Below are 27371 nucleotides of genomic sequence, written 5' to 3' on the forward strand. Positions count from 1 at the left end.
TTCCTCCCCGGCGCGTGCGTACTGAGGTAGGTCCCCAGCGGAGCGCTGACTGGCCAGGAGCTGAGGGGCCGGAGACGCAGCGGAGGCGGGCGGACAGACGGACGGACGGACTGACAGACAGAGGGGGTGAAGCAGAGACGGACAGCCGGAGGGGCGAGTCCAGCAGGGGTCCCGGCTCAGCCCCAGGTACGTGGCGAAGTCCCGCGGGGCGGCGGAGCGTGGGTGCGCATGTTAGTGTTGTGCGTGTTTGTGTGCGCGCGTGTGCGTGACGGGGGGGGGGGCGGGAGAGTGAGTGTGAGTGCCAGTGGGCGCGTGTACGTGGCACGGGGGAAGAGAGCAAGTGTGACCGCGCGTGTGCGTGGCGGGGGAGAATGAGCTCGAGTGGGAGTGGGCCCAGGTGTGTGACGCTGGAGAGGGGATGGGCGTGGGCGCGCAGCCGTGGGCGTGACTTGGCCTGTCCACCCTCACATGCTTGTGCGCTTGGGTGGGCGAGGGTGTCCCTCCCAAAGTGGCAAGTGTGCGTGCGTGTGCACAGCTGGGTGTGGACTGACCTGTCCACTTCAGGAAGGAGAACGAGTGTGCGCCTGGGTGTGCAAGGGCGTCCCTCCCAAAGTGACATGTGTGCGTGTGTGTGCACAGCTGCGTGTGGACTGACCTGTCCACTTCAGGAAGGAGAACGAGTGTGCGCCTGAGTGTGCAAGGGTGAAAGGTCTGGGCAGAAAGACAAACAGCAAGCATTTATTAAGCGCTTAGTGTATACCTGGAGAGCCGCTGGCCCACACAGAGCCACCACCCACACCCTATGTCTAGCAGGTGGCTTTAGCCTGGTCCAGGGAGTTTTCAGGGGGCGTCCATGGACTTCCATGGGGAAAAGGGGACATGTTTGTTGTCACCAGCCTTTGGTCTCCTTCGGAATGCTATGTATTTCTACTTGATGCAGGACCAGCCGGGGGGTCCAGGACCCTCCCAAAGTGAAGAGCCTCTAGGATGGAACCTGGAGACCCCTGGGAGAGGGAGAGAGTAGACAGCGGGAGCCTGCAGAGGAGGCCAGGCGGGTGCAGAATGGGGCAATGATGGTGGCTTTAGCCCTTGAAAAAGGAGCCCCCCAGGGGTCTGCCTGGAGCCCTCTCCTGGTGCCCAGGTTGAGACACTGATTCCTCTTTTCAGGGAACTCACTGCCCCCTTGTCCCCCCACCTGTGTTGTTGCCTCAAGGGCAGCTCGGTGGTACCAGCAGTAGAGAGAGGCCAAGATTCTCTGCCCAGAAAACCCCAAAGAATGTCACAAAGAATCGGATGTGACTGAAACAGCTGAACAGCAGCATTGTTCCCTCAGCTATTATGTCCCAGGAGGGCAAGGCCTTATCTAAACCTGATTATCTGTGATGGATTAATGTTCGAGGAATGATTTTTAAGATTGGAGAGAGACTTCTCTGTGCTTAAGCTTGATGAACGCAGCTAGGTCTTATTTTTAAATTAAGTTTAGAAAGTTTTCCCTTTTGTAACTGAACGGCCACAGGTGTCCTGAGCATCGGCTGGAAAGGTGTGTGATGTATTGGACTAAATTAAATAGGAAAACTCGGACCGCTAACATCTGTTCCTTAGGATGAGAAATTTGTAGATGTTAACGAATAATCTCTTTGGCATTTCTCCCCTTCCTTAGAAAATTCCTATTCCTTCCTCAGACTACGGAGTCACAAAAACTGAATTCTGACTCATTTTCTTACAGACTCGGTGATTGGAGTTAAGAGACTCTACAGGAGCATCCGTATTCTCTCTCTCTTGTTTTCTGCCTTGTTTTCTATTTTCCATTTCTCTCTAAATGGCCCATTGATATTTTCTTTGCTTCTTATATTTCTTCCTGTTCCCCAGAGATGGGATAGAATTGTTCTCTCCGCTCTGGTAATAGCCCTAAATGGAGGTAGCCTTTTTATCGCTACTTATCACCTCAGCCTGTACCCTGTCAAGCCTCCGTGATGGGGGAGGGCAGAGGGAGAATGAGGCCTGTTCTCATGCTCTCTGAGACCTGAGCAAGCAGTGAGTAGGGAGCAGGTAAACGTGGCCCCAAACCAGACATTAGAAAATGTCTACAAATGAAGAACATTTATTAAGGATTGAATGTAGAGAGCACCTTTGAAATTAGAGGCCTCTACCAGTTCAGAAGGAAGGTAGTGGAGTAAGGTGATTCTTCCTAGGAAAGGATTTAAAATAGTGAAATTCTAAAGAAATGGATTTTTAAAATTGGGGAATCGGCTTCTTTTCCTCTTTCTGTGAATGTAAGAGATGCCAGCATCCCCTTCGGCTTGGAAAGAAATTTTGAAAACAGGTTTATCTGTTGGCATTGTCTATTTTTTTTTTTTTTGCTTTTTTTGTTCCCAATAAGAGTTTTGACTGGAATTGAGGATCTTTGTTATTGTAACCTGAGGGTTAAACATCTGTTCTCTCTGTTTCATCTCATAATCATGTCTGAGGCTGTGCTGGTGACACTGGGAATTTTCCATAGCAACCACTTGTGAGGTCACACAGATTGTCCCAGGGAGGCAGAAGAGCGTTAAGGAAGTCATGAGGAAATAGATTGTTTCCGCCGGAATTGTGTCTTTTGGACTTGGACTCTGGAAAATCTGGGCCAGATGAGAAAGTGAGCATGCTGTGGAGTGTTTTGGACTGCTAAGAACCCAACCTTATCAGGCTGCAGACAGCTATTGGACTCCACTTCCGTGCTAGACCCTGCGACTCAGAGGCGAAAAATGAGGAGCTTACAGTTAATGGGGGAGGAAAGGGATGGGTGGGACGGAGACATATACACAGGCACAGTACATTAAAATGAGAAAAGTGTTTAGGAGAGGTCAGACATATCAGAGATGGGGGGCAGGGGAATCCCTGGGCTGGACGGCTCTTGGATAGGAATTTGTTCATGGAAAAGAAACTGCCCCAGAGATGGGTGATAGCCCAGGAGGACAAGAGGAGGCTGGTATGAAGTGTTTGGAAAAGGAGGTTTGATTGTGGAGGAACCCCTCCCATTTTGTGAGGGCAGTGACCAGACTTGTCCATGAGGGAGGTGACTGTGGCAGTGGTGTGAAGGCTGGAGGAGGAGGGACGGCCACTTGGAACCTGCTGCAGTAATCCAGGGGAAAGGTGGCACATGGAGTGGGGACAGAGGAGGGTCACACACGGTTCCTGCTCTCAGGGAGCCCACAGTCTCATGGGAAAGACAACATGCAAACCTATGTATACAAACAAGACAGGAGAAATGAATGATTATCAGTAGAGGGCCCTAGAATTAAGAGGGATTGGAAAAGGCTTCCTACAGAAGGTGGCATTTTAGTACAACTTGAAGGAGCCCAGGAAATGAGGAGAGAGATCATTCCAGGCATGAGGGGCAGTCAGTGAAAGTGCCTGGAATTGGGAGGTGGGGGGGTCTTGTGTCACTGGATCGAAGAACATGGGGGTGAGGGGAGAAGGTAAAGGGAGGTATAAGGAGATGGGAAAGGAAGGGGGTTTTCTTCTTGATCCTAGAGGAGATAGGAAGCTACTGAAGTTTATTGAGTAGGGGGTGACGTGGTCAGGCCTAGACATTGGGAGTAACACTCGAAGTACTACTTGAGCTGAGTAGCAGACCCCAGACTAATGGCAAGAAGACCGATGAGGCAGCCGTCTTGAGATGATGAGAGACAGCACCAGAGTGGGGAGTTTATGTGAGAGATATTACAGAGATAAATGGATGGGCCTTGACAACAGATTGGATGGGGGTGGGGTGAGAGAGAGGAGTTAAGGATGCCACCCAGATTGTGAGCCTGGTGACTGGGAGGATTACCCCAATGGTAATAATGAGCTTGGGCAGAGGGAGGGGTGGGGGGACAAGATAAGGAGGTCATTGTTGGGCGTGATGAGTGTAAGACCTCCAGTGCAAGATGTTCAGCAGGCAGCTGGAGATGTGAGCCTGGAGGGGCTGGATAAGTGGATTTGAAAATCATCAGCCTAGAGATGATGTTTGAATCTGCGGGAGCCGACGAGATCACCAAGTGAAACAGTCCAGAGAGAGAAGAGAAGAGGATCCAAGACAGCCTGTGGGACACCCAGGGTTAGGGGTGTGACTTGGATGACATCCAGCAAAGGAGACTGAGGAGGGGCCAGGAAGAAGGAGAACCAGGAGAGAGAACAGCCTAGAGAGAAACAGGGATCACTCTCAAGAAGATGGTGATTGATAGCATCCAAGGTGCAGGCTAGTCTGTGTCAGCGACAGGGTCAGGAGCCAGACCATAGAGAATTAAGGAGAGAGTGAAAGGAAAGGGGGTGGAGGCACCTTTCATGCCTCTCTTGTCAGAGAGTTTAGCCACAAAAGGGAAGAAATGAGGGCTGGTGGGGATGGATAGAACAAGTGAGGACTTTCCGATGATGGTGGATGTTTGGAGACAGAGGGAAGGAGCCAGTGGACCAGGAGAGTAAGTGAGGGAGTGGGGATGACAGGAGCTCAGTCTGCCAGAGAAGGTGGCTTGGAATGGGACTGCTTGTGCCTTGGCAAGGAAAAGGGCCGCCTTATGATATGAGACAAGTGACAACAGCTCTTGGCCAATAACTCTGGTTGTTTTTTTTTTCAGTAAAACACGAGGCCAGGTTCTCAGGGTGTCATGGGATGCTTGAGGAGGGATGAGAAGGTTTGGTAGACTGACTGAGGCAGAGAGTTGATGAGGGAGGCATAGAAGGATTGCCAGGCAGCATGGAGGGCCCAGTGGAGGTTGAGTAACATAACTTTGTAATGGGCGCAGTCAGCATGGTTATGTAATTTTCTCCAGCTTCTCCAGTTGTGTGTGTAGAAGGAGATGCAGCAGAGGGGGAAAGCCATCCAAGGCTGAGGCTTTTCAGGGCAAGACTGGCAAGATGATAAAGAGGGGCAAGGCCCTTAAGAGAAGGGGATGGTGGAGAGCTGGAAATGGCTCGTAGCTAGCGCAGGAGTGATGGCCTAGGACAGAACTGAGGGGATGAGGCTTGGAGGGCATGGTTTGGAGAACACAGAACGACAGCAGATGGTGATCAGATAAAGGAATTTCAGAGCCCGGGACTGTGGAAGTGGTACCTTTATGAGTGTTGGCACAATCAAGGGGATGACCACCTTTGTTGGGGTGGAAGAGTCCATGGATCAGGTCATGGGAAATGAGTAAGTGTAGGAATTGTGAGGTTGGGGTATTTGGAGAGTATCTGGATGTACATTGAAGCCCCCTAGGCTAAGGACAGGAGCTAGGATCAGTCACAGGGCCTGTAAGCCAGGCCATGAACTCAGAGAAGAAAGAAGGGGCAAGTCCTTGAGGTCAGCAGCAGCTACCAGAATCTTGATTGGATGGTAGGTATGGGTCAAGTGAACTTCAGAGGAAGAGAGGTTACTGAGTGATGGAGATAGTGGGAGAGTCTGAAAGTGGCCACAGGGAGCAGAGAGCATGCCAGCTCCTCGTCCGAGGCAATGTGTTAGTATAAATGGAAAAGACACCATGGGATTTCAGAGGCAGAACTGACAGGACCTGCCAAGGATTGGATGGGGCAGGCGGAACTGAAGATGATGGAATAGATGATCAAAGTTTTCAGCCCTGGCCTTGAGAAGAGCGGGGACGACATAAACAGGGTAAAATAGGGAGGGGCAGGTTTCCATGCTGCATTGAACAGAGGCGCCAGATCCCTGTGCGCTGGATGTTGACTGAGAAAACCCTAGGCTCCCATGTTGCGTTTTAGTTTTGTTGGACATTTCCTGATTCCATTTTAATCCGGCTCCCCACCTGGGAGTTTCGCAGGCCTCAGGTTTGACACTTTGGCCTCCAGGTAGAAGAAAGTCCAAATGGTAGAAATGAAAGACTGAAATTCAGAGAAGAGGCCGGGGGCGTTTCTGTGGACTTTGGTGTCACACAAAGACCATGGCATCATAAACCCACACCTGAGAAGGGCCTCAGGGTCCACCCTCCTTCTTTTACAAATAAGGAGACTGAGGCCCAGGGAGTTTATTGGTGGCTCACGACAGAGCTCGAACTCAAGCTCAGGTCCTCTGGGGCCCAGAGCCAAGGCTCTTTCCACTTCTCTGTATGTAATAATTGAAGCCTGGGCAACTGCCAACAAAGATGTTGAAATAGAAGAGGGCCCAGATTGAGCTGTGGAGAGCACCCAACGCAAGGTGAATCAGGATCAAGTGTCAGAACGAGCTGTGGCAGAATATTTAGAAGCCTATTTAGGCGAGAAATAAAGCACTTTTTAAAAATCCAAGCTATTCTGGAGTGGAATCAGTGACCTGAGGAGGATGTGGCCTCCTCATCACTAGAAGTGATCGCAGGTCACATGCGTTGGAGGGAGGATTCTCACTGAGCTCTACCAGTTGGACTGGATGGTGGCCTTTGAGGTCCGGTACAGCAGGGCTGAGAACTAACTGGTTGCTGGTTTTGGCAATTAGATTATAGCTCTGTTTATCAACAAGCATTTATTAAGTGTTTGCTGAGTGCCACATGGAGATGCAAAAGCATGAATGAAGTGGTCCCTGCCCTCAAGGGATACTGCCCCCTATTAGATTGGGAGCTCCTGGAGGGCAGGGACTATCTTTCGCCTTTCTTTGCATCCCCAGCACTTAGCACACTGCCTGGCACACAGTTGGTGCTTGATAAATGCATATTAACCAACTGACTGAAGATCTACAGGAAGAACCCTGTTCTTCAGGGTTGAGGGGGGAGAGAATATGAGAGTGGGCCCAGAGGCAGGAAAGCAAGAGTCATGGGGGTGGGGGAGCAATGCCTGATAGTGACTATATAAATGGCTGAGTAATCAGGCCAGCCACGACTTCTCATCCTGTGGGTTCTTGTCCCCCTCCCTCCAGGATCTATCTTGCCTGCAAAAGGTCTCTGGCCTGGGCCGCTCTCCTGGAATCGGGAAGGGGCTTCCCTGCTAGGTCTGGCTCATTGGTCACTTCCTTTTCCAGGCCTCTACTTCCTGGATGGTGTCATTTAAAGATACGCCAGTGCAGCCTGGGACATGGGAAGCACCTAATCAGTGCTTATGGATTGGGAGTAGGTTTATGGCCTGTGTATCCAGGCCACCAAGTCACTCCATTGCCCTGTGGGTCACTCACAGTTTGGGTTGTATCCGCCAGAATTTGCAGACTCACAGCACCTCTGGGACAATGTTGGCATTAAAAAGATGATGGGAGGGCCAGGGACTGGAGCTCCTTGGGACTGTTGAAAACACTAGGAGGTTTTCCAAATGCTGTTCCACCCAGTTATGTGCAGTGAGCACACAAACATTGCTAAACCTTCCCCACACAAGCCAGTGTTCTCCTGTCTCCAAATTCCTATCATTATCAGACTGATTAGATTTTAAACTCCCCACAGTAGGCAGTCCAGCTCTTCCCACCAGCATCCAACACACTTGATAATGTACCTTCACATGATCTGTGCTGCTTATTTAACATTGACTTAGTTTATAATTGGCTTATTAATAATAAGGGTTTTCATCTTACATTCCCAATGAGATCCCCAAAGGTTCCAAAGCTTCCTAGCACGCGTCGCTTTTTTGGCAGCCACACTGTGCGCTGGGCTCTTGTGGAGCCTGCAACAAATGAAATCACCAGTTGTTGCTTTTCTTACACATATTCATGTGCAAGCCATTCGGCTGTCTGGGCATGGCTTTCTTCCATCCCATATTTGTGCAGCTGATTTTATTTTTCCTTAATTAGTAGGATCGACAGGAACCCAATGGATACAGGCTATGTTCCAGACCATGTTCCCTCTATCATGTCGCCTCTTACCAAAAGAGTACAAGTTCCGTTGGCAAATCGGGCAATTAATTCACCTTGGAAAAATAATCTTAGGGTCTATGAGATTGTGTGTGTGTGTGTGTGATGGTCAGTAAATGTTACTGTAATGTATATAGTTGTATATAGTAAATGTCATGGAATGAACGAATAATACATTAAGCCAAAGAACAGTTCATTTATAGCAGTTACAATGTCCCTAAACTGTGGATGGTGGAAATGAGTAGAGTCTCTCAATACAGACCAGAGGCAGAAATTGCCCAAGGTGCCAGAAGGCCAGAATTCCGGATTTAGAAGGAACTCATCATCTATGGAGTCAGCTCCTCTGCTCATCTGTCCTACAGCCTTGAGGACAAGTAGTGGTGTGTGGGAGTGGAAAGAGGAATCCATCCTTTTGTGGGTCCAAATCTGACCTTGTTCTTTCTAGCCTGCGGGAAAGTCACTCCAACTGTCTGGGCCTCAGCTCCATCCTCTGTAAAATCAGGAGGTTGGGAGGAGTTGGCCACCTCTCTGATGCTGATCTCTGATTCTGGGCCCCTGAGCGGTCATCCTAACTGCTGCTCGTGTGCTGTGTGCAGAGCAGAGGAGGCCTGTCATTTCCCTCAAGTTGGATGTCACACTTCTTTCAGTTCAGTACTTAAGGACCCCCCTTTTCTGGTGGGTCCCTTCACTAAGTCACATTTCAGTCTGCATCACCATAAGAAGTGGTCTGAGAGTGGCTGAGGATGAGTTTTGTCAGCCCATAGCCAGCCTGACACTGAGCCTCTCTTGAAACCAAGCTGTGCTGCCTACCTACCACTACTAGGCCTCAAGCCCAGAGAGGTCAAAGAGAGAGGAAAAGGACCCATCTGTACAAAAACACCTTTCATGGCAGCTCAGCTAAGCTCATTTTTGGTTTCATTTTATTGAAGTTTCTCCTAGTTTCTTCTCATTCTGCACCCTGAGTCCACCACCTGTATCTAGAGTAGCAAAGAACTGGAAACTTGGGAAGGTGTGTATTGGTAATTACGGTGGGACTTTTTTACTGTTTTAGAATGCTAAATTAAGTGTCTTTGATTGAGTCTTACTAGGTGCAAAGTCCCAGGCTGGTTAGCAGACTAGTTTGAGGTTGAGAGAGGTGTGAAGCCCCCAGGGCCTTAAGGGGAGTTGCTAAGACCAGAGCCAATAGTAGGCACCTAAGTTCCTGTGGCTCAGATGATGTCTGATGACGGCTAAAGACTATATAAAAAGAGAGAACAGAGTTGTTTTCTGGGGGCTATGAGCCACAGGAGCAGTGGCTCGTGACTCTGGGCCAGCTGTTGTTAAGAGCACCCTGGTTTGTCAACCCAGATGTTGATGGTTTCTTGGTAACTATGAATTGTGATCTCATCTGTTTATGTTGTGTATGTTTGTAACTTGTTTGTATTTGCTCTGAAGTTCCTCCTGAACTAAGTGTTTTATATGTATATGTTGGATTAAAGTAAGATTGTTAACCACTTAGTGTTACTTTCCTTAGTAAAGCAGATCAAAAGAACCTGTGCTGGCAGCTCCTGTTGTGGGCTTGTGTTGGTCTCTCACCCCCACAGCAGCTGCTAGCTGGATTGCTGCAACCAGGTGCTCATCAACTGGGGTGTGGTTTAACAAATTATGGTCCACGAATTTAATGGAACATTATTGTGCCATAAGAAATGAAGAAAAGGACAGTTTGGGAGAAAACTGGAAGACTTGTGTGAACTGATGCTGGGTGAATTGAGCAGAACCAGAATTTACATGAGAATAACAATCTGACAAGGTACAACAGTGAGACACTAGGTCAATGCAGTGACCAGCCATGATTCCAGAGAGCTGATGATGAACCAATTCCTGACAGAGAAGGAGACTTCTTCCAATTGTGGAAGTGGGATAGTGTCCTGGCAAGAAAGCAGGGAGCACGTGGGTGGAGGAAGGGCCTCTAATGAAGCTTAATATTGCTGTGGCTGTTTTTAGTGGGCTAGTATTGCGCTCACTGGTGAGGGCATGGCTGCCCTCTGAGTACTTAGAGGCGTAAGTCATTCAAAGGGATGGTAGAGAAGAGCTTGGGAGTCAGCTGCAGCAATCACTAATGAATTGTAGGGAAAGGATGTTATGGGAGAGATGTGTGACTGAAGAGGAGGTGAGCCTCTCATGCAGTAAGGCTGAGAATGCCTAGCGGGCAACTTGGAGGCACCATTACAGCCGCCCCATGGCAAGAGATGAGGAGAAAAGCCTGCAGCACGTTGGGTAGCCCTCAGTGATGATTTCTGGGAGGGTTACCCTGCATGAGTTAGTGTACACCCCTTCTGATGAGGCTTAGTGAAGAAGCCACTGTGGAGTCAAAGTGGGCTTCAGATCTTCAGTGAACTCTGCGTTCCTCCATTCTGTGTGGGGGTTGTTGATTTGTTGAAACCCCAGTGTCTAGACTCTCTCCCCGCCTAGGATGTGTTCTACCATTTTATTAAGTCTCAACCTCATAATACAGTGGGTGCTGTTTATAAAGCGATCAGCCTGTACTTGGTAACAAGTGATATAAGATCATTTTATCACAGTATCTGTGAAAGCCCTGGAAATGTTAGACAAAAGCAACTTTTTTTCTTATTATTCTAATCTTATCTCGCTGATCTGTGTATTGACTGACCCCAATGTGGTTGTATACCTTAAATTCCTCTCTCTGTCTCTCCCTGTCCTGCTCCCCACTCTCTTTCCTCCATCTCTCTCTCCATCTTTTTTGTCCCTCCCCCTTCTCGCTCTTTCTATCTTGACTGACTCTGATGTGTTTATATAACTTAAGTTCCTTAAATACACACACACACACACACACACACACACACACTCCTACACACCTACCAGGAAGATTGGTTATCCTTGATCCTTCTTCACTAGTCTAACAGCACACAGAGATTATTAACCCTCAAGGTGGTTAGCCCTGTGTCATGGAAGGAGAGGGCAGAGAGAAGGGGAGAAGGGGAGAAGAAGATAGAGGGGAATATATGTTGTGCCCTGATCAAACCCATAGTTTCTGATGAAGCAAAACTAACTCCCATAGTCTCTCAATAGGGGGACCTTACAGGTGAAAGGCTGATCAGACCAACATAAGCTCAAAGACTCTACCACAGGTTGGGCACAAATGGTCCATAGGAACATGTGGGATGGAGAAGCTCTAAATTTGCACATCTCAAGGGCCACATGATTGGTTCTTGCCTTTTCTGCCACCAGCAGGGAGATACTCAAGTTTGGCTACACTAACATGGAGGATGGAGGTTTCTAGGATAGGGCAGGAGGACGGGACAGTTCCAGAGTAAAGTGCTTCCAAGTGTCAGGACATGCCAGAAAAAGGAAAAAAGAAACTAGAGTTTTTCAGTCTATCTTGGAAGTTATCTGCATGGAGATCCTAGTTGAAGTCATGGCAGCTGATGACTTGACCAGTGGAGAGGAATAAAGAGAGAGGAGGTATGAGCCTTGCAAGACACCAGTCCTTAAGGGGTGAAATGTAGATGGCAGTCTGGCCAGACATAGAAGGGCAGAAACCTGTGTGGCAGCAGCATCCAAAGTGACTGAGCTGAGCAAAGGCCACGGGGTTAGCAGGTGAGCTCTGCTCCTGTCTGGCTGGGTTTTTCCTCTTTGTTTATAAGCAGCTTTCTGGTCTCCTTCATCCTGGGAACCATGTTGCCCAATGAAGCTGATGAGCTCACATTTTTTAGTGCTTCCCTCAAAACAACCATGGAGAAGGAAGACAAGCACCGAGGAGGCAACGGAAATCCAGAGAGTCTAATTCCAGGCTAGTAAGAGCCAGGAGCAGGACTGGCCCCAGGTCTTTCCTCCCCCTGCTCTCACCCCTTTGGTCCAGGAAGCCATGATGTCCCTGGAAGAGCCAGCTAGTGAAGTGTGGCAAGGCCCCTGGCCAGAAGATTGGCCTCAGCAATCAGGATGGCCAACAAAATGGTGGGAGGGGCCTGGTGGTGGAGCCCCCTTCGAGGTGTTAAGGTGAAATGGGCAGCCTGGATTGGCACAAGTCGGCAAGCGAAGACCTCCTGAAGCCTGGCTCCAGAGATAGTATGGCCAAGCATCTTTGGATGAACGGAGGAGACTTTTAGCTATGTTTATTATTTTCCTCCTTTTAACTAAGTCAAGCAAATCTTCTAGGCTGATGGTGAGATTCGAACCCAATCCTTTCTGCTTGCCAAGCCAGCCTTAGTTGCAGCCCAGGCCCTTTCTCTAATGGGTAAGACCAAGTGTTCATGCATTTGCCTCATTTCCATCTGTAATCACTTCCTCAGGTATATGTTAGAAGGATGTATTTGGGCATGAACCAAGCAGGCGACCAGGACTCCACTTGGTGGACGATTTTAGTTGGCTTCCAGGAGGACTTTGAGTGGATGGGGGAGGGGGGGGCATGGTTTTCAGAGCTCTCCAGGAGCTCTTAATTAAACTGCCCTGGAACAGGCAAATACATCTCTGTGGTTGCTGATTTAAGGGGTGGAGTTAACTGCTGTCCCACTTTCTTGCTCCATGAGTCTGATTGGCCTTGTACAGTTGGTCCTGTGGCTTGCCGGAAGGAGCCCTGTTGGACTGTGTCCAAGGCAAATATTGACCGGGAGGGGAATGGGTAGCGTCAGCCCTAGAGTCTTTCTCGAGATGGGGGGAGGAGGGGCAGATGTTTGAAATGGCAGATGGGAGGCTAGGGCCGGGCGAGAGGGAGAGAGATAACAAACCTGTTCCTGGACCAGCATTGCTTGGGCACTGCCTCCCCGTTGGTTGTTGATAAGGCTTTGGCCTGCTCCACAGGGCATTCTCTGAGCAGAGCACAGTCAGTTTGCTCACCAGCCACCTGGCTTAGGCTCAGGAGTGTGCCATGGTAAGGAAGCATCTGACTTTGGAAGGTGGTGATTGTTTCTATGGAGAAATTCATTTGAAAGAAGAGACGGCTCCTGCCGTACTTTGTAAATAGAAGCATCTTAATACATGTCTGTGTGGATTTAAGTTACTGGGGAGAGAGGAAGGTGGAGTGGACCTGAAGAATGCTGGCTTTGCCCAGAGGGTCCTGCCTCACTCTGGTGAGAAGGGAATAGTCTTCATTGCTTTCAAATAAGTAAATCAGTTGCCTGCTGATACCTTTGCAAGGAAGTGGTTTAAAATGTCATAATCACATGACTGGGCTGAGATACAGTAATGCAGTCTTAGAATTAGGGAAGGAGAGATAGCAGCAGGCTCTAGCAGGGCGTGGGGGCTCCAAGGCGGGCTTACACTCCACGTTGCAGCTCTGTCACCTTGGCCCAGTCACTGCCTTTCTCAGTGCCCCAGGCAACTCTAAGAAAGGAATTCTTTAGCTTGGGGTCAGCCCAGGGACCCAGATTTCGAGGGGTCTGTGAGTTTGTATGGGAAAGAAATTATATTTTCATTTTCACTGACTGAAATGTAACATTTTCTTCAGTTATTTAAAAATATCATTGTAAGAAGGGGTCCATAGACTTTTCCTAGTTACCAAAAGGGCCCAAGACACTCAAAGGATTACCTTGCTCCAAAGCCCTAAATGACCGGCAGTGGCTAAGCATCACTCGGGGTCATTTCTTCCCCCAGCTTTCCTTTCACTGCCCCGTGAGACCACAGGCCCAGACCACACAAAGGCTCCCACATTTTCTGGTCGGCCTTTGGCCTTGCTGTTTCCCAGCCACGTTCTTAGCCAGGTGACTAAGTCTTATTGTCACGGATCTTCAGAGGAAATTTTCCAGCTTCCCTCATTCTGTGGGCCAGTGCCTCTTGGCCTCTCAGCCATTTCTTAGAATCTAGAAGGATTTTTCTAATATTTAGCCTTTTAACCTAAATCCTTCTTGGTCCATCTTCAGCCTGGCAGTCTGTCGTCTGTTATAATTTACCCGTAGTAGTACAGCCAGTAATCAGTCCACAGGTATCCCTAAAGCACCTACTTTGTGCTACCTGCTGGGAGACCCTTATAAAACAACCCCTGAACTCCATGAGCTTATGCTTTGAGGGAACAACATATAAACAGAGAAGTAACTGTCAGTGTGTATCCAAAGTGGAGTGGGGGCATCCGGAAAGGCCTCATAGCCTTTATGGAGGTGGCAGTTCTGAAAGGCAGATGTGACGAAGCAGAGGAATCGAGATGAGATGACATCCTATTCGAGGGAAAGCACAGGACAGGATGGCTGCAAGGTAGAATTTGTGCAGGAATGTCTGGTAAACCCAGAGAGGAGCCAGCGGGGGGGGGGGGGGGGGGGGAGTTTGCGTTTTATCCTCTGGTAATGGGGAATTTATTCAGCAGGAGTGTGCTAGGGAATGCCAGGTTCCTAGCTGTGGGGAGGACAGACTTGGGACCAATCAGGAGACTGTTGTAAAAGTTCAGGTGTGAGGGAAAGGCTAGAGGAATTTCCACATGAGGGAAGGATGTCGGTGAAATGGCCACTGATTGGACAGGGGAGTGAAGCAGGGCGGAACATCAGCAAGAGAGGTATGTGTGGGGGGAGGGGGGTGAATTCTGTCTGGGACATGTTGAGGTCAAGGTGTCCATGAGGCATCTTTGCAGACATGGCCAAAGAGCAGTCAGTGATGGAGGCCTGGAGCCCAGGAGAGACGAGGGCTGGCTAGCTGGGTGTGGGAGCCCTCTGTGGAGCTGGAGGGGCTGCTGAGAGGTGAACGTTGAGAGTGGTGGGGCCCAGTGGAGACTAGAGAACACAGATGTGTGGGAGGAGAGGAGGAAGTCCAAGGTTGGGGGATAGGAAGGCGTCAAGGTGGCCTGCATTGGATTGTGGGGGGACTAGAGGTTGGGGAAGATGGAGGGTGGGCTTGGAAGGAATGTGGAGTGAGAAAGAATATCAGATCATGGAGGCAGAGCACCTGTAGGTGATGGGGTGCCCATCGCTGTGTGTGGCTTGGGGGGCTTGAGAAGTAAATGTTGGAGGCAGGCTTTGGATATGGGCCTTCCTGACTCCAAGATCAGCTGGGCTCCATCACTACACTGTGCTCTGTGTCCTCAGTCCAGAGCCAGTATTCAAACGCAGGTCAGTGCATGAGAGTGGGGAAGGACATCAGAGGTCATTGATCAAATGTGAGAATATCAGCTTAGGACATAGTAGGTACTTAGTAAATGCCTGCCTGGACAGGAATTCCCTTTACAGCCTCCCTGACAAGTGGGCAGCAGCCCGTGCCCTTCAGAGGAGCTCTTCCCAGTACCCCAGAGGAGAGTGTGGGTGACCATGGCATTCAGTCAAATCAGAAACCAGACTGGTTTTCAGTGGACTGTTGGGCTTTCCTGCTCACCCTCTTAGAAGCACCTGCTTTGGGTGTGTCTGCAATGATCCTGGCCTGTGAGCAGCTAAAAGACTGGTCTGTAAGGGTTGCATGTCATCAGCCTGGTGTGAGGGCCAGGAGCTTTGGGGCTCCTCTCTGCTTTGGAAGCATGACATCTTCCAGAGGCCCACACTAATCATTCCCGGTGCCTCCTTTAACATTTACAAAACTTGATTTTTTCAGGGAGCTGAATGTACCTTGTAGCAGCTTAGGAAGTTGCTGAGATATGTCAACCCCCCACCCCTCCCACTGAGCAGTGTTAGAAGCATCAGCTCACCCTGGGGAGAGAACACCCCAGCCGCCCCATTCACAGTTTTGCAGGAGAGGTTTCTAATATGTTTGCACGTGGGGTTTTTGCCTTAGGTTCCCAGAGTGGTGTGTAAACATTGAATCCCAGCTGTGGGAAGTGTTAGCTCCAGTGCCAGGTCAGGCTGGGAAGTTGGTTTCCAGCCTCAGTTTGGGCACAAATTCTTAGAGATGCCGTGGAAGGTCTTTAACTTCCTTGTCTGATGTTCTGTTGGCCCCCAAAGGGTGAGCATTGTTAAAAACATGTTTCCATTTTGAAGCAGATTTTCCTCCGTTAGCATTTCTCAACAATGAGCCCTTCCTGTGTGCTTGGAGCCTTTCTTCCCATGCAACACTCAGGGAAGCCATGTGTGGCAGAACTCTCTCCTTCAGCCAACCAGAGGGTGGGCTCAGCCTGATGCCTCATAGCCCCTTCTTGGCTTCATACCCCTGACAGCCCAGCTTGTCATCATTAGTTTTCCCCTCTTGGCAAGTCTCAGGCCACTCTGTCTGTGTTTTCTCCCATGTATGTCCACAGAAATCCACTTGAATAAAACCCCCCGGAAGGCAGAAGGCAGTACAACGTGATCCAGGAGATGGAAAATTTAGGGGAAATATGGGAGTAAGAGTCGTACACAGATAGCAGAAATAGAAAGTAACCCATGGAAGTGAATTAAGAGGGTTGAAAAGGGAAATGTTTCGTGAGATCTGTGTGGGAAGGACATGGTTATATAACAGTGAGGGGAGGGGCCAGGCAACTCCAACTTGGATTTCACCCCCAAACTGGAACTGGAAATGAAAGAAAATGGCCAGACCATCCACACACTTGTGTGGGTCTTAAGTTCAGGAGAACTGGCGCAGAAGATGAGGGTCCTTCAGGCCCCCAAAGATGCAAACTGGGGGGAGGGTCAGGACGGAGGCTCCTCTCCCCTCATGGGACCAAGTCCTTGCTTCTCCTTTGGAGCCCTTCAGAAGTGCCTGTTTGCCTGCTCCTGGCCTGCAGCCACCCTCACCAGCTCTGATGGCCATGCGGAAGAAGGTTCCATAGCAACCAGAGGCAGGAAAAACCTGTCCTCCCAGTTCAGCTGTTCCTGCCTGGTGTCTGTCACCTGTAAGGGACACGGGGTGACCTGGCCCGAGGAAGCTGGAGCTGCTTCTGGAAGAGCATAACGGGTCCCATACAGACCCTCGTGAGTTCTGTGACTGGCAGCTTTCCTCCTAAACTAGGCCCAGTCTTTCCAGGCCTCTCGTCTACTCGGCTGCTGCTAAAGCCATCCGTAGGTCCATCGGTGGTGGGCCGGACCTGCCCTTGGCCTTAGCTCAATTCCACCTTAGTTTGCAGTGTAGCTGAAGGGAGAGCAAAGGAATGGATGAAGCTAGATTGTTTCTAACATCCCTTTGGGGTTCGAAATCCTGTTACACTAACTCCAGATCAGTGGTATATTCAAGGAAGTATTGTTGCTCATGTGGTGAGGAACAAACATCCTGGAAGACCCCGTGGTCTCTGTGAGGGGGCGGGGGGAATATTTGGGAGAGGACATTGAACAAAAGCTAATTGCCTGCATGCTGAATACCATGCTGTTATCTGCCCTGGGGAGGAGCTCCACCAAGGTGGGGGAGCTAAAGCATCAGTGTGACCGTAATGGGTGACTACATCAGAGAGGCGAAGAGCAAGGTCCTCACTGTGGGCCTGAGGAGGCCAATCCAGGAAGCTGGCATTTCACTTGGACTTTGCAGGATGGACAAAAGTAGGGAGCCAGCCCTGATGGGTGGCTGGCACAGGGGGCCTGAGGGGAGCCCAAGGGTGAAGCATATTTGTTTCTCCTAGGTGTGAAGCACTTAGCTCAGTGTGTGTAACCTGGCCACTGTAGGCACACAGTAGGAACCATAGAAACGCTTCCTTCTTTATCAAGGAAACTCATAGCTCATTGGGCTCGTCGACTTTTCCTTCATCAGATATGGGTTTTCTTCAGCTGCAGGGCTCTTTGGCTTCCGTGATGGGGGAACTCCAATTGGATTCCAGACTTTTTCTTTTCAACCCTATCACTGGCCCGGCCTTCCCAGCCAGAGAATGTCCTGGCTCTGAGGCCCCTGGTTTGTACCTCTCCTCTTGGGACATTTTTTTTTCTTTAAATTTAAACTGATGCCCTTTGTCTTTCCAGGTGTGTAGATTCTCACTCCCTCCTGATAAACCTGAGCTAGGTCCTAAAAATACTGATAAACACATTTAAGTTGAGAAAAATAAAACCAACCCAATCCAACCCCCACTGTCCATTGCCACAAAAGCTCCCCTCCTTGGGTCCCTTTTGTTTTAAATGGGGCATGGGTATAGCCTCTGGTTGGGGGCCATGCTTCCTCTGGCCCAATGGATGTGGATGGGATAGGCCAGCTTTTTGAGGGTGGAGCCAAAGGGGTATTTTGCCAACCTGCCTCCTCACCAAATGTCCCTATAGGTCTGGGGGCAGCAGATGGCGGAAGCTGTGGATCAGGTGATTCTGATTCGAGGCAGAAGTGAGCTGGTTCTAAGGGGCAGCTGCCAGACCTTGAGCATCTCCACTCAGAGCTTGTGGGCCAGGGAAACAGGAAGGGTTGGCTTAGATATTGGGGGAGGGTGTGTGTGTAGGCATGAAGGCCTCCTGAGGCCTAAGAGCTCAGCCTGAAGTCAGAAGATGCCTCCAGAGGATACCTCCAGGCCCTTGGGCCATTCTACAGACGAGGGGACTGAGGTTAAGGAGGCCACGGGACTCCCACCTCTTCTGCTGCTGCCTGGGTAACATTGCCCCTCTCTACACCTCAATTTCTCTGTCTTTAAAATCTAGGAGTTGTACTTCATTCTCTCCCAGGTCTTTGCTGGTTTGAAGTACTGTCGTCTAACACTAGAAACGACCAAATCGAGGCGCCTTCAGGGCTGGCCAAGGGTCATGGGCCATGTCACTGTAGGGAGCCAGGATCTCCCCTAGTTAGCACTTGATGCCCAAAGTATTTTAAGGGAAGTTCCTTCCAGGCTACAAGTTAGTGATTCAAAACTAGAAAGGAAAGGTTTAAAATGCCACAGGCCCTCCTTGCTGGCTTGGGGCCCACACACAGACACCACCCCCCTCATCCTCCTCCATGCTTTTGCCCCGCCAGTCTCAGCCTGGTTTGTATCCATCTCTCGTGAGGCCGACAGAAGCCAGGCCAAAATTTCCCTAGGCCTGAATCACCCACCTGGCCAGTTAGCCCAGCTGGCTAACACTGGGGGAAGCAGGAGGAGTGAGGGATGGCAGCAGGCACTGGCCCAGGTCTTCCCAGCCAGGGAATGTCCTGGCTCTGAGGCCCCTGGTTTGTACCTCTCCTTTTGGGACATTTTTTTCTTTAAATTTGAACTGATAACCTTTGTCTTTCCAGGTGGGTAGATACCCGCTCCCTCCTGACAAACCGATTCAGCAGGTGGCCCTTTCTTCTGCCCATCCTGTGCCAGGCTTTCCCTTCTGGGGAGGGGTGCATCTTGTTAGTGGAGTCCCTGGGGCTTCCCCATTACTCAGGGCTGTTCCTTGTTAGTGGTCTGTTCATTTACATCGTCACAGTGATCTTTGGGTAGATTGGTCTCTTGGAGCTTTGGATTGTTTCATTTTGTTTTAAAACATTTCTAGACGCCTCCCTCACCTCTCCCCTACCAGCAAGCCACTGCTTATAACGAAAACTTAGCATGAGGGGAAGACGTGGCTCAGCAGAGCTCGCCAAAACTTGAAGGGAGCCTGACGTTGTATGTGTTGTTCCACACCCACAGTCCCCCACCTTTGGAAAGGAGGGAAGGAGCTACATTTTTTCCACCTCTTCTCTGTGGTCAGGTTCCTTCCATTTACATGGTAGTCACTGTGTTTCTCTGTGGACAGCTCTGGGAATGGGTCATAAACCCTGAGGGGTGATCCCATGCCCTACAGCACTCAGGCAGTAGGAGGGGCAGGTGTATTGTGCTAAGGGGCTTATGGGTTAAGTCACCAGCCAGTCATTGTGGCCAAGGCAGGGCCTCACCTCTGTGGGCCTCAGTTTCCCCATAAAGGTTGGCTTAGATGACCCCTAAGTGCTCAGGGTCCTTCCAGCTTGGGGCTGTAACCCTGTGATGCCAGAAGGGGCAGAGCCTGAGGCTTTTTCTGTGCATTCTGATGTCACTGGGATTCAGACTCACAAGGCTAGGTCATCCGAGGAATTGGGCCAGGTTGGTTTTGTAGGAAACATGACCCTGATGAAATCAGGCCTGGGTGCTTTTCTCCCTGGAGGATGCCGCAGGGCCTCTCAGTCAAAGTATCCAGAGGAAGGGGTGCTGCATTCAGCCAAGGCCAGGGTGTCCTCAGGGGGGCTGAATGGAGAGAGAGGCAGCCAGGGTTGTGGAGTGGGCGTGCTGGTTTGGGGGTCACAGGGCCTGGGTTTGAATTCTGCCTTTGCTGCATACTCCCTGTGTGATCCTAAGGAAGCCACCTGCCCTCTGTGGGCCTCTGTAAAAGCATGGGGCTGGGCCAGCTGAGCGTAGAAGGCCCTTATGGGGGCACTGATTGTGGTCTAAACAGATCTTTGCTGTTCCCCCCACAGCAGCGGAGGCTCCCCACAAGGCCACTCGGGTGGGGTCTGCAGACGCTTCCAGGCCTTTCTGGAAGAATGTCAGGTGAGAGGAAGGCAAGGTTGGTGCTCCCTTTCTAACCATGTGGCTGGGCTTGGGGCCAGAGGGACTGAGGGTCATGCCTACACCAGGGGAATGGGAGCCTGGCACCAGACAAGAGCTGTGGCCATAAGGGAAGAGACTTGGGTCCCTACTTCCAGGAGTGGCTTCCTGGGGCTTCCTTCCCTGGCCCAGGGGCCATTTCTCCTTGATCACTCTGGATTCCTGGGACTTTGGCCCCCAGAACTCCTCCCTTGGGGTGAGCTTTGTCCCCACTGGGGGTCCCCTAGCCTGCTTATGGGGGCAGGGGCCCTGCTACGCAGCTGCCCTGACCCTCTCTCCCTTCTTGGTTTCTTTACACACAGGGAGCCATACCCCTCCTGCTGGGGGCCCCTTCTCAGCCCTGACCCCAAGCATATGGCCCCAGGAGATACTGGCCAAGTATTCTCAGGTAGGGAAGCCTGTCAGGCTGCCTTGGACATGGGAGGGCACAGATGGGTCAGCCTAGCCCTGTGCTTGTAGACTGACCCAGGATTTGGGGTCATTTTACCACAGAACTAATGAGGCAAGATTTCCATGGTGAGGGCTTGGGTCTAAATCCAGGCTCTGACATTTTCTGGCTTTGTGACCTTGAACCAAGGCCCCTTGCACTCTCAGATCCCAAAGGCCCATTTTACTCAATTATCAAAAGAAAGTAGTCAGATGGGTACATCCTGCCTGTCGTAGGAGTTCTGGGAGAAGCCCTTTGTAAGCCTTGGAAGACCCACAGGATGGAGATGAGAGCTGGTGGGAGAGCGGGGCAGCCTGGGAACCTTTTTGTTTGAAGAGGGGGGATGGGCAGGGGTCAGCCCCCCCCCCCCCCCAAGGCCTGAGAGGGACCACATGGGAAAGGAAGGCCCTTGCCCAGGAGTCACCGCTGCCCAGGGCCTTCGGGTCAGGAGCCTTCTCATTTTGGAATGAGCAGAGAGAGGAAGGAGCTGCAGGCCCAGGTTCTGGGGCTCTGTGGCTTCTGGGCAGGCCTGGCCCCTTTCCTCTTGGATGTGCCCAGAGGAGGATTCTGAGGAGCCCTGGAGCCATGTGGGTAACTCCTCTGAGCTTCCTGCAGTCTGGTTCTTTTGGAAGTCATGATCTTGGGGAAGGAACAGGAATGAAACAGGGGAAGGAACATTGGCTTCAAAGTCAGAGGACCTGAGTTCAAATCCTGCCCTTTGGATTTACCATGTGTATGACCTTGGGGCAGGTCATTTATCCCCCCCAGGCCTGGGTTTCTTCTGCAAAGTGACAGCCCCGGTCACTTCCAGCACCAGACCCAGGTCCCACGAGCCTTTAAGTCTTCCTAGATGACCCTCATTCAAAGGAAACGCCAGAACTACGCAAGAATTTGGGTTTGTTCCCAAGGAGCCTGGAATGCCCTGGAGGCCCTTCCCTGGTCTTGCTGAAGGGCTTTAAGAGGAACTAGAAGGACCCTTGTGGGGGTGGGGGTTGTGGAGAGGCCTCCTGCCCAGGGGGAACGTGACCTCCAGGCTCAGACAGTCCTGGCCTCAGGCAGCCTGCGGTGCAGAAATCCAACTCGAGAGAGGCGGCTGTCTTGGGGACTTGAATGAGAGAAATGTTCTAGAGGTTCAGAGGCAGTAGAGTGCCTTCTTAGCTCGGGTGATTAGAGAAGGCTTCATGGAGGAGGGGACATGGAATAGATGGTGAGATTTTGGCAGGTGGAGATGGGGAGGAGAAGGCACTTCAGGCAGCAGGACCGGCATGAGCAAATGTGCAGAAGTGGCAAACTAGACGTGTGCCAGGTTGGCTGGAGAGAAGAGGCAGGGACAGGGCCAGCCAGGGAGGCCTGGACTGGACTGAGGAGAGGCCTCGTGGCCAAACATATTCCCTGGGGACCCTTTGCAGAGCCAGCCGCTTCAGTGAGGGCGTGAAGGGTGATGGCTTTGAGATGGGGGGCATGGCTACTGGGGAGTAAACAGATGGAGTCTATTATTGTGTCCTCCTGGCTCCTGGTCCTAGAAGGAAGAGCCAGTAGAGCAGCCGGAGCCCCGCTATGATGAATTTGGTTTCCGGGTGGACAAGGAAGGTAAGGACATCCCTGGGCCCCTGGAGGGACAGGCCTGTGTGCCAGCTCCCCGGGCATGGCACCCAGCTCCGGAGGAGCCCCTGCAGCACCAGCACCTGATTCCCGCCCATGCTGGGTCCTTCCGGTCCTTTCTCATTAGTCCATCTGCCCAGGGCACCACCCTGTGCCCTCTTCCTGGGCTGGGCCCTAGGGCTCCAGAGTGCCCACCTACCTCAAGGGCCCTTTCTTGAGTCTGGGGGAAAAGGAGGAGGAAGAGGAAGAGTTTCCTTTCATCTCTCTCCCACCAAAGATGGAGCCGAGCCCAACTCCAGCAAGCTCTTGGATGGGCCCCTGACGGAAGACCCCCAGCAGAGGCTGAAGTGGCAAGCCCACCTGGAGTTCACCCATAACCACGACGTGGGGGACCTCACCTGGGACAAGATCGAAGTGTCCCTGTCCCGCTCGGACAAGCTCTATTCCCTGGTGCTCGGGGGCATCCCTCACAGCATGAGGCCCCAGGTAAGGTGGGCCCAGAGGTGGGGGGGTGGGGTGCCTGGGCCCCCACCTGCCCGTGTGCTGCCAGCCTTCCCCTCCGCAGCTATGGATGCGCCTCTCCGGGGCCCTGCAGAAGAAGCACAGCTCCGAAATGGCCTATCGCGACATCGTCAAGAACAGCTCCAGTGACGAGACCATGGCGGCCAAGCAGGTGAGGCGGTGGGGGTGGGGTCGGGCTCCCTGGGCGATGAGGAGGGGGCAGGGGGCATTCACTGGGCAGCGAGGAGGGAGAGGGGAGACTGGCAGGAGCAGTGAGACGGCAATATTCTGGGGGCAGCTCCCTGCTGACTGGGGCGGGGGGGGGCCTGGGGCTTTCGCCAGATCGAGAAGGACCTGCTTCGCACCATGCCCAGCAACGCCTGCTTCTCCACCATGAACAGTATTGGGGTGCCTCGGCTGCGCAGGATCCTCCGAGGGCTCGCCTGGCTCTACCCCGAAATCGGTTACTGCCAGGGCACCGGCATGGTGAGCCGGGGGTGGGGGCGGCGGGCACGGGGCTCTGGCGGGGGCAGGGTGGCAGAGGGAAGGGGAGCTGCGAGCGCCCCCCTCCAGCCCCGGCCCCGCAGGTGGCCGCCTGCCTGCTGCTCTTTCTGGAGGAGGACGATGCCTTCTGGATGATGTGCGCCATCATCGAGGACCTGGTGCCTGCCGCCTACTTCGGCACCACCTTGATGGGCGTCCAGATGGACCAGCGGGTCCTGCGCCATCTGATCGTGCAGTACCTGCCTCAGCTGGACGCGCTGCTCCTGGAGCACGACATCGGTGAGGGGCGGGGCGGGCGGGGGGCGGCCCCCGGGAGGGGCTGTGGGCAGGCTGGCAGCTGCCCGCCTCTGTCCCCCCAGAGCTGTCACTCATCACCGTGCACTGGTTCCTCACGGCCTTCGCCAGCGTGGTCCACATGAAGCTGCTACTGCGCATCTGGGATCTGTTCTTCTACCAGGGCTCGCTGGTGCTCTTCCAGATCACCCTGGGCATGCTCCGGATGAAGGTGCCCGCCCCCAGGGGGAAACTGAGGCCCACAGGCAGACAGGCTGCGACTGCTCCCAAGGCCTCCTGTTCCCATTCTACAGATGAGCAAACAAGCCCAAGTTAATGACCTCCCCAAGGTTAGGGAGCCATGAAGGGGCAGCCAGGACTCGAACCCAGGTCCACCCAGTGGGGCTTGATGGGCAGAGCCGGGTGGGCGATTCTGTCTTCTCTACTCAGTGACTGACAGGCCAGCTGGCAGAGCGGACGCTGAGCCCCTCCTGTGCTCCCAGCATGGTCTCAGTCGGCACTGAAGGTTTGCACAGCGAGGTACAAATCTCTCTGGGAGATGGGTGCTGAAGAAACGGACATAGGCAGGGGTGACGTGACACCCTCAGGGTCCCACACCTCGCAAGTGTCTGAGGCACCATTTGTACTGGGATCTTCCTGACTCCAATGCCCAGAGGTTTCCGCTGTCTCCACGGCCCTGTCCGGGTCTCCGTGCTGGGCTTCCCGTGGATCTCCCTTGACCTGTCCCTCAGCAGTCGGGGAGACCAGGCCCCACATTCACCTCGCTCTTCCTCTGGCTGCAGGAGGAGGAACTGATCCAGTCGGAGAATTCGGCCTCCATCTTCAACACACTGTCGGACATCCCATCCCAGATGGAGGATGTGGAGGTGCTGTTGGCCGAGGCCATGCGCCTGGCTGGCTCCCTGACCCACGTGGCCGTGGAGACCCAGCGCCGCAAGCACTTGGCCTACCTCCTTGCCGACCAGGGCCAGCTGCTTGGCCCTGGCGCCACCGGCAACCTCACCAAGGTGACCAAGGACCTCTCAGGGGCTGACTCCCTAGCTGGTGGGCTTGGCCCAGCCTCTGACCCACCTTGTGGCCACTTTTCTGTAGGTGGTACGGCGCAGAACGCAGCGCAGAAAGTCGGGCATTGCCTCCCTGCTCTTTGGTGAGTCCAGCGAGGACAGCAGATGGCCAGGCCAGGGGGCCCTTCTGCCTCTGGAGAGGAGGCTGCAGCCCTCACTGCCCTCTCTGTGGTTTCCAGGGGACGAGGACCTTGAGGCTTTGAAGGCCAAGAACATAAAGCAGACGGAGCTGGTGGCCGACCTGCGTGAAGCCATCCTGCAGGTGGCCCGCCACTTCCAGTGTGTGGACCCCAAAAATGGCAGCGTGGTGAGTGGGAGAAGGGTGGGAAAGACCCAAGGCTGGGGGTCCTCGGTTTTCCCTGGGGAGTCTAGGGCACTGCCTGCCTCCTACGAGTGGGGCAGAAGGTGGCTGGGTCCAGGCCCAGTGTCCAGTGCCTTGGGGTCTGCAAAGGCCTCAAGCCTATGTCTGGTGAGGGATCAGAGCAAGGCTGATGCTGAGCCTGGACAGGATACCCCTTCCTCTTGGACCTTAGCCCAGCGCCTGGCACCTACTTATTAATATTTGTTGACTGGCTAACTGATTTCACGGAGAGGGGAACTCCTAGATGAGGAGTCTCTTTTCACCAGTACAGGTCAGCACTTGCCCTGCAGCCAAAGGGCTTAGTGAGTTTCCTAGGATTTGCTCAGGGTCCCATGGCCAGCTCCTTGACCATGTCTATGCTCTACTGGGGCTGCCTCTTCTTTGTGGCCTCACCTAGCGGGTGCATCTGGAGAAGCCTCTGGCAAGTGGCAGTGAGGGGGAAAACAGAATGTTGGGGATGAGGCCCTGGGGGTTTTGGGCCATGACTTCCCTGCCCCTTCTGGGGGCTCTGAACAGGAGCTGACCCCAGACTATACCATGGAAAGCCACCAGCGGGACCACGAAAACTACGTGGCGTGTTTCCGCAGCCAGCGGCGCCGGGCAAAGGCCCTGCTGGACTTTGAGCGCCACGATGATGATGAGCTGGGCTTCCGAAAAAATGACATCATCACGGTGCGAGCAGTGGGCAGTAGAGGGCGGGCATCTGCCCCTAGCCTAAATGCACCCACGGGGTGTGACCAGGCACCCTGTCTCCTTCCCCGTAGATCATATCTCAAAAGGACGAGCATTGTTGGGTAGGGGAGCTGAATGGACTGAGAGGTAAGGGCTGAGGGGAGCTGAGTGTGGGCCCTGTCTGGGTGCAGTTCCCATCCTTGGCTGCCACCTGTATACAATGTTGGCTGCTGTGGACAGCTCACGGGCCTGGGTCAGTTCTGTGCTTCTCCCCCAGGCTGGTTTCCTGCCAAGTTTGTGGAGGTCTTGGACGAACGCAGCAAAGAGGTAAAAGGAAGGCAGAGGAGGGATCATCTCTGGGAGCTCCTTGGCCTGCTCACTGGGGGCAGATCCCTGGGTTTGACCTTAGGGTGCTGGAACTAGGGATGCATGGCTGTGGGAGAGCCACATTCCTTCCTTTCCCCCCCCAGAAAGGCTTCAGGGTCTAAGCCCTGTAGGATGACCCAGGCCTCACTTGCCTCTCCCTCCCCCCTTGCTGCAGTATTCTGTGGCTGGAGATGACTCTGTGACAGAGGGTGTCATGGACCTGGTGCGAGGAACCCTCTGTCCTGCCCTCAAGTCGATACTTGAACACGGGCTGAAGAAACCATCTCTGCTTGGGGGCCCAGGCCACCCGTGGCTGTTTATTGAAGAGGTCAGAGTGGGGCAGGAGTTCCGGGAGGGATCTGAGGAGAGCCTGGGAGTGGTCCCTGGGCTGACCTTCCCCTCCCCCCTACCCCTCCCCACAGGCGGCTGGCCGAGAGGTGGAACGGGATTTCGACTCTGTCTACTCTCGTCTCGTTCTCTGTAAAACTTACAGGTAATGGTTTTTCTTTCAGGCCAGCCTTCCCCCATAGTGCCTCGCCTGGCAGGGGCTTCTGGGTCCCACTCCCATGCCAGCACCCCACCCCCGATACCCCTGGGTTAACGTTTTGGCCTTCTCCAGGTTAGACGAAGATGGAAAAGTCCTGACCCCTGAGGAGCTGCTCTATCGGGTACGTAAGTGACCCGAGGCCTCGGGCCAACGTCCCCTCCCTTGGAGGCGCCTGCTCAAGCAGGGGGACCGTGGTCTGGGCCAGCCTCCTGTCCTCCTCCACAGGCCGTTCAGTCTGTGAACATGACTCACGACGCTGCCCACACTCAGATGGACGTAAAGCTCCGCTCCCTCATCTGCGTGGGGCTCAAGTGAGTGGAGAAAGGGAGGTGCAGGGAAGGGGGAGGGAACGGGGGGATAGGAAAGCTCGTGGCCCCCCTGCAGCAAGGTCTGCCCCCTCCAGTGAGCAGGTTCTGCATCTGTGGCTGGAGGTGCTCTGCTCGAGTGTGGCCACCGTGGAGAAGTGGTACCACCCGTGGTCCTTCCTCCGCAGCCCAGGCTGGGTCCAGATCAAGTGTGAGCTTCGGTGAGTGGCCCCTCCTCTGGGTGGGCAGGAAGGAAGAGGGGCCGTGCACCCGGACAGGGCTTCACCTCTGCCCTCCTCCCACCCAGAGTCCTCTGCTGTTTTGCCTTCAGTCTCTCTCAGGACTGGGAGCTTCCCATCAAGAAAGAGGTGAGTGGCTGAAGGGACCCGAGCCCTGGCCTGCCCTAACCAGGGCCGCTGGACGGCCACCATAGGTGTGGGCTAAGAGGGTCGTGGTCTGTTTGCAGGAGAAGGAGAAGAAACCTTTGAAAGAGGGTGTCCAGGACATGCTGGTGAAGCACCATCTCTTCAGCTGGGATATAGATGGGTGACGGGGCCCCACTCCACCCGGGCCCAGGGGGGAGGAGGGAACACTCCGGCCAACAGTGATAGGACCTTTATTCTTTTGGTTTATAAATAAACAGCATATTGTGAAAGCACCTGCTTTTAAAA

General features: G+C 52.9%; 1 protein-coding gene across 2 annotated transcripts; it reads left to right on the forward strand.

The window, feature by feature from the left end:
* SGSM3 (small G protein signaling modulator 3) lies at positions 1 to 27355 on the forward strand. 2 transcript variants are annotated; one of them, XM_036758827.1, is made up of 24 exons: positions 53 to 186; positions 19928 to 20000; positions 20360 to 20445; positions 21393 to 21423; positions 21780 to 21907; positions 22008 to 22074; positions 22364 to 22572; positions 22652 to 22759; positions 22930 to 23073; positions 23175 to 23370; positions 23451 to 23596; positions 24168 to 24392; positions 24478 to 24532; positions 24629 to 24756; positions 25327 to 25482; positions 25575 to 25629; positions 25760 to 25809; positions 26024 to 26176; positions 26271 to 26341; positions 26468 to 26516; positions 26621 to 26706; positions 26799 to 26921; positions 27008 to 27068; positions 27167 to 27355. In XM_036758827.1, exons 2-24 carry the CDS (start codon positions 19994 to 19996, stop codon positions 27248 to 27250), a joined length of 2418 nt encoding a protein of 805 aa, XP_036614722.1. In that variant the 5' UTR covers positions 53 to 186; positions 19928 to 19993; the 3' UTR covers positions 27251 to 27355. The 2 variants fall into 2 exon arrangements, with proteins under 2 accessions (XP_036614721.1, XP_036614722.1); XM_036758826.1 differs by lacking the exons at positions 21393 to 21423; positions 21780 to 21907 and having other exon boundaries at positions 1 to 186.
* The last annotated feature ends 16 nt before the right edge of the window (positions 27356 to 27371 follow it).

This window comes from Trichosurus vulpecula, chromosome 5 (genome assembly GCF_011100635.1).
Source record: "Trichosurus vulpecula isolate mTriVul1 chromosome 5, mTriVul1.pri, whole genome shotgun sequence".
NCBI classification, from domain to species: domain Eukaryota; kingdom Metazoa; phylum Chordata; class Mammalia; order Diprotodontia; family Phalangeridae; genus Trichosurus; species Trichosurus vulpecula.

What these genes read in the sequence shown, in the direction of transcription:
- SGSM3 (XM_036758827.1), top strand. An exon ending in TTGCAGAGCCAGCCGCTTCA is followed by an intron (nt 21,908 to 22,007) that starts GTGAGGGCGTGA and finishes TCCTGGTCCTAG; the next exon opens with AAGGAAGAGCCAGTAGAGCA. An exon ending in GGAGCTGAATGGACTGAGAG is followed by an intron (nt 25,630 to 25,759) that starts GTAAGGGCTGAG and finishes CTTCTCCCCCAG; the next exon opens with GCTGGTTTCCTGCCAAGTTT.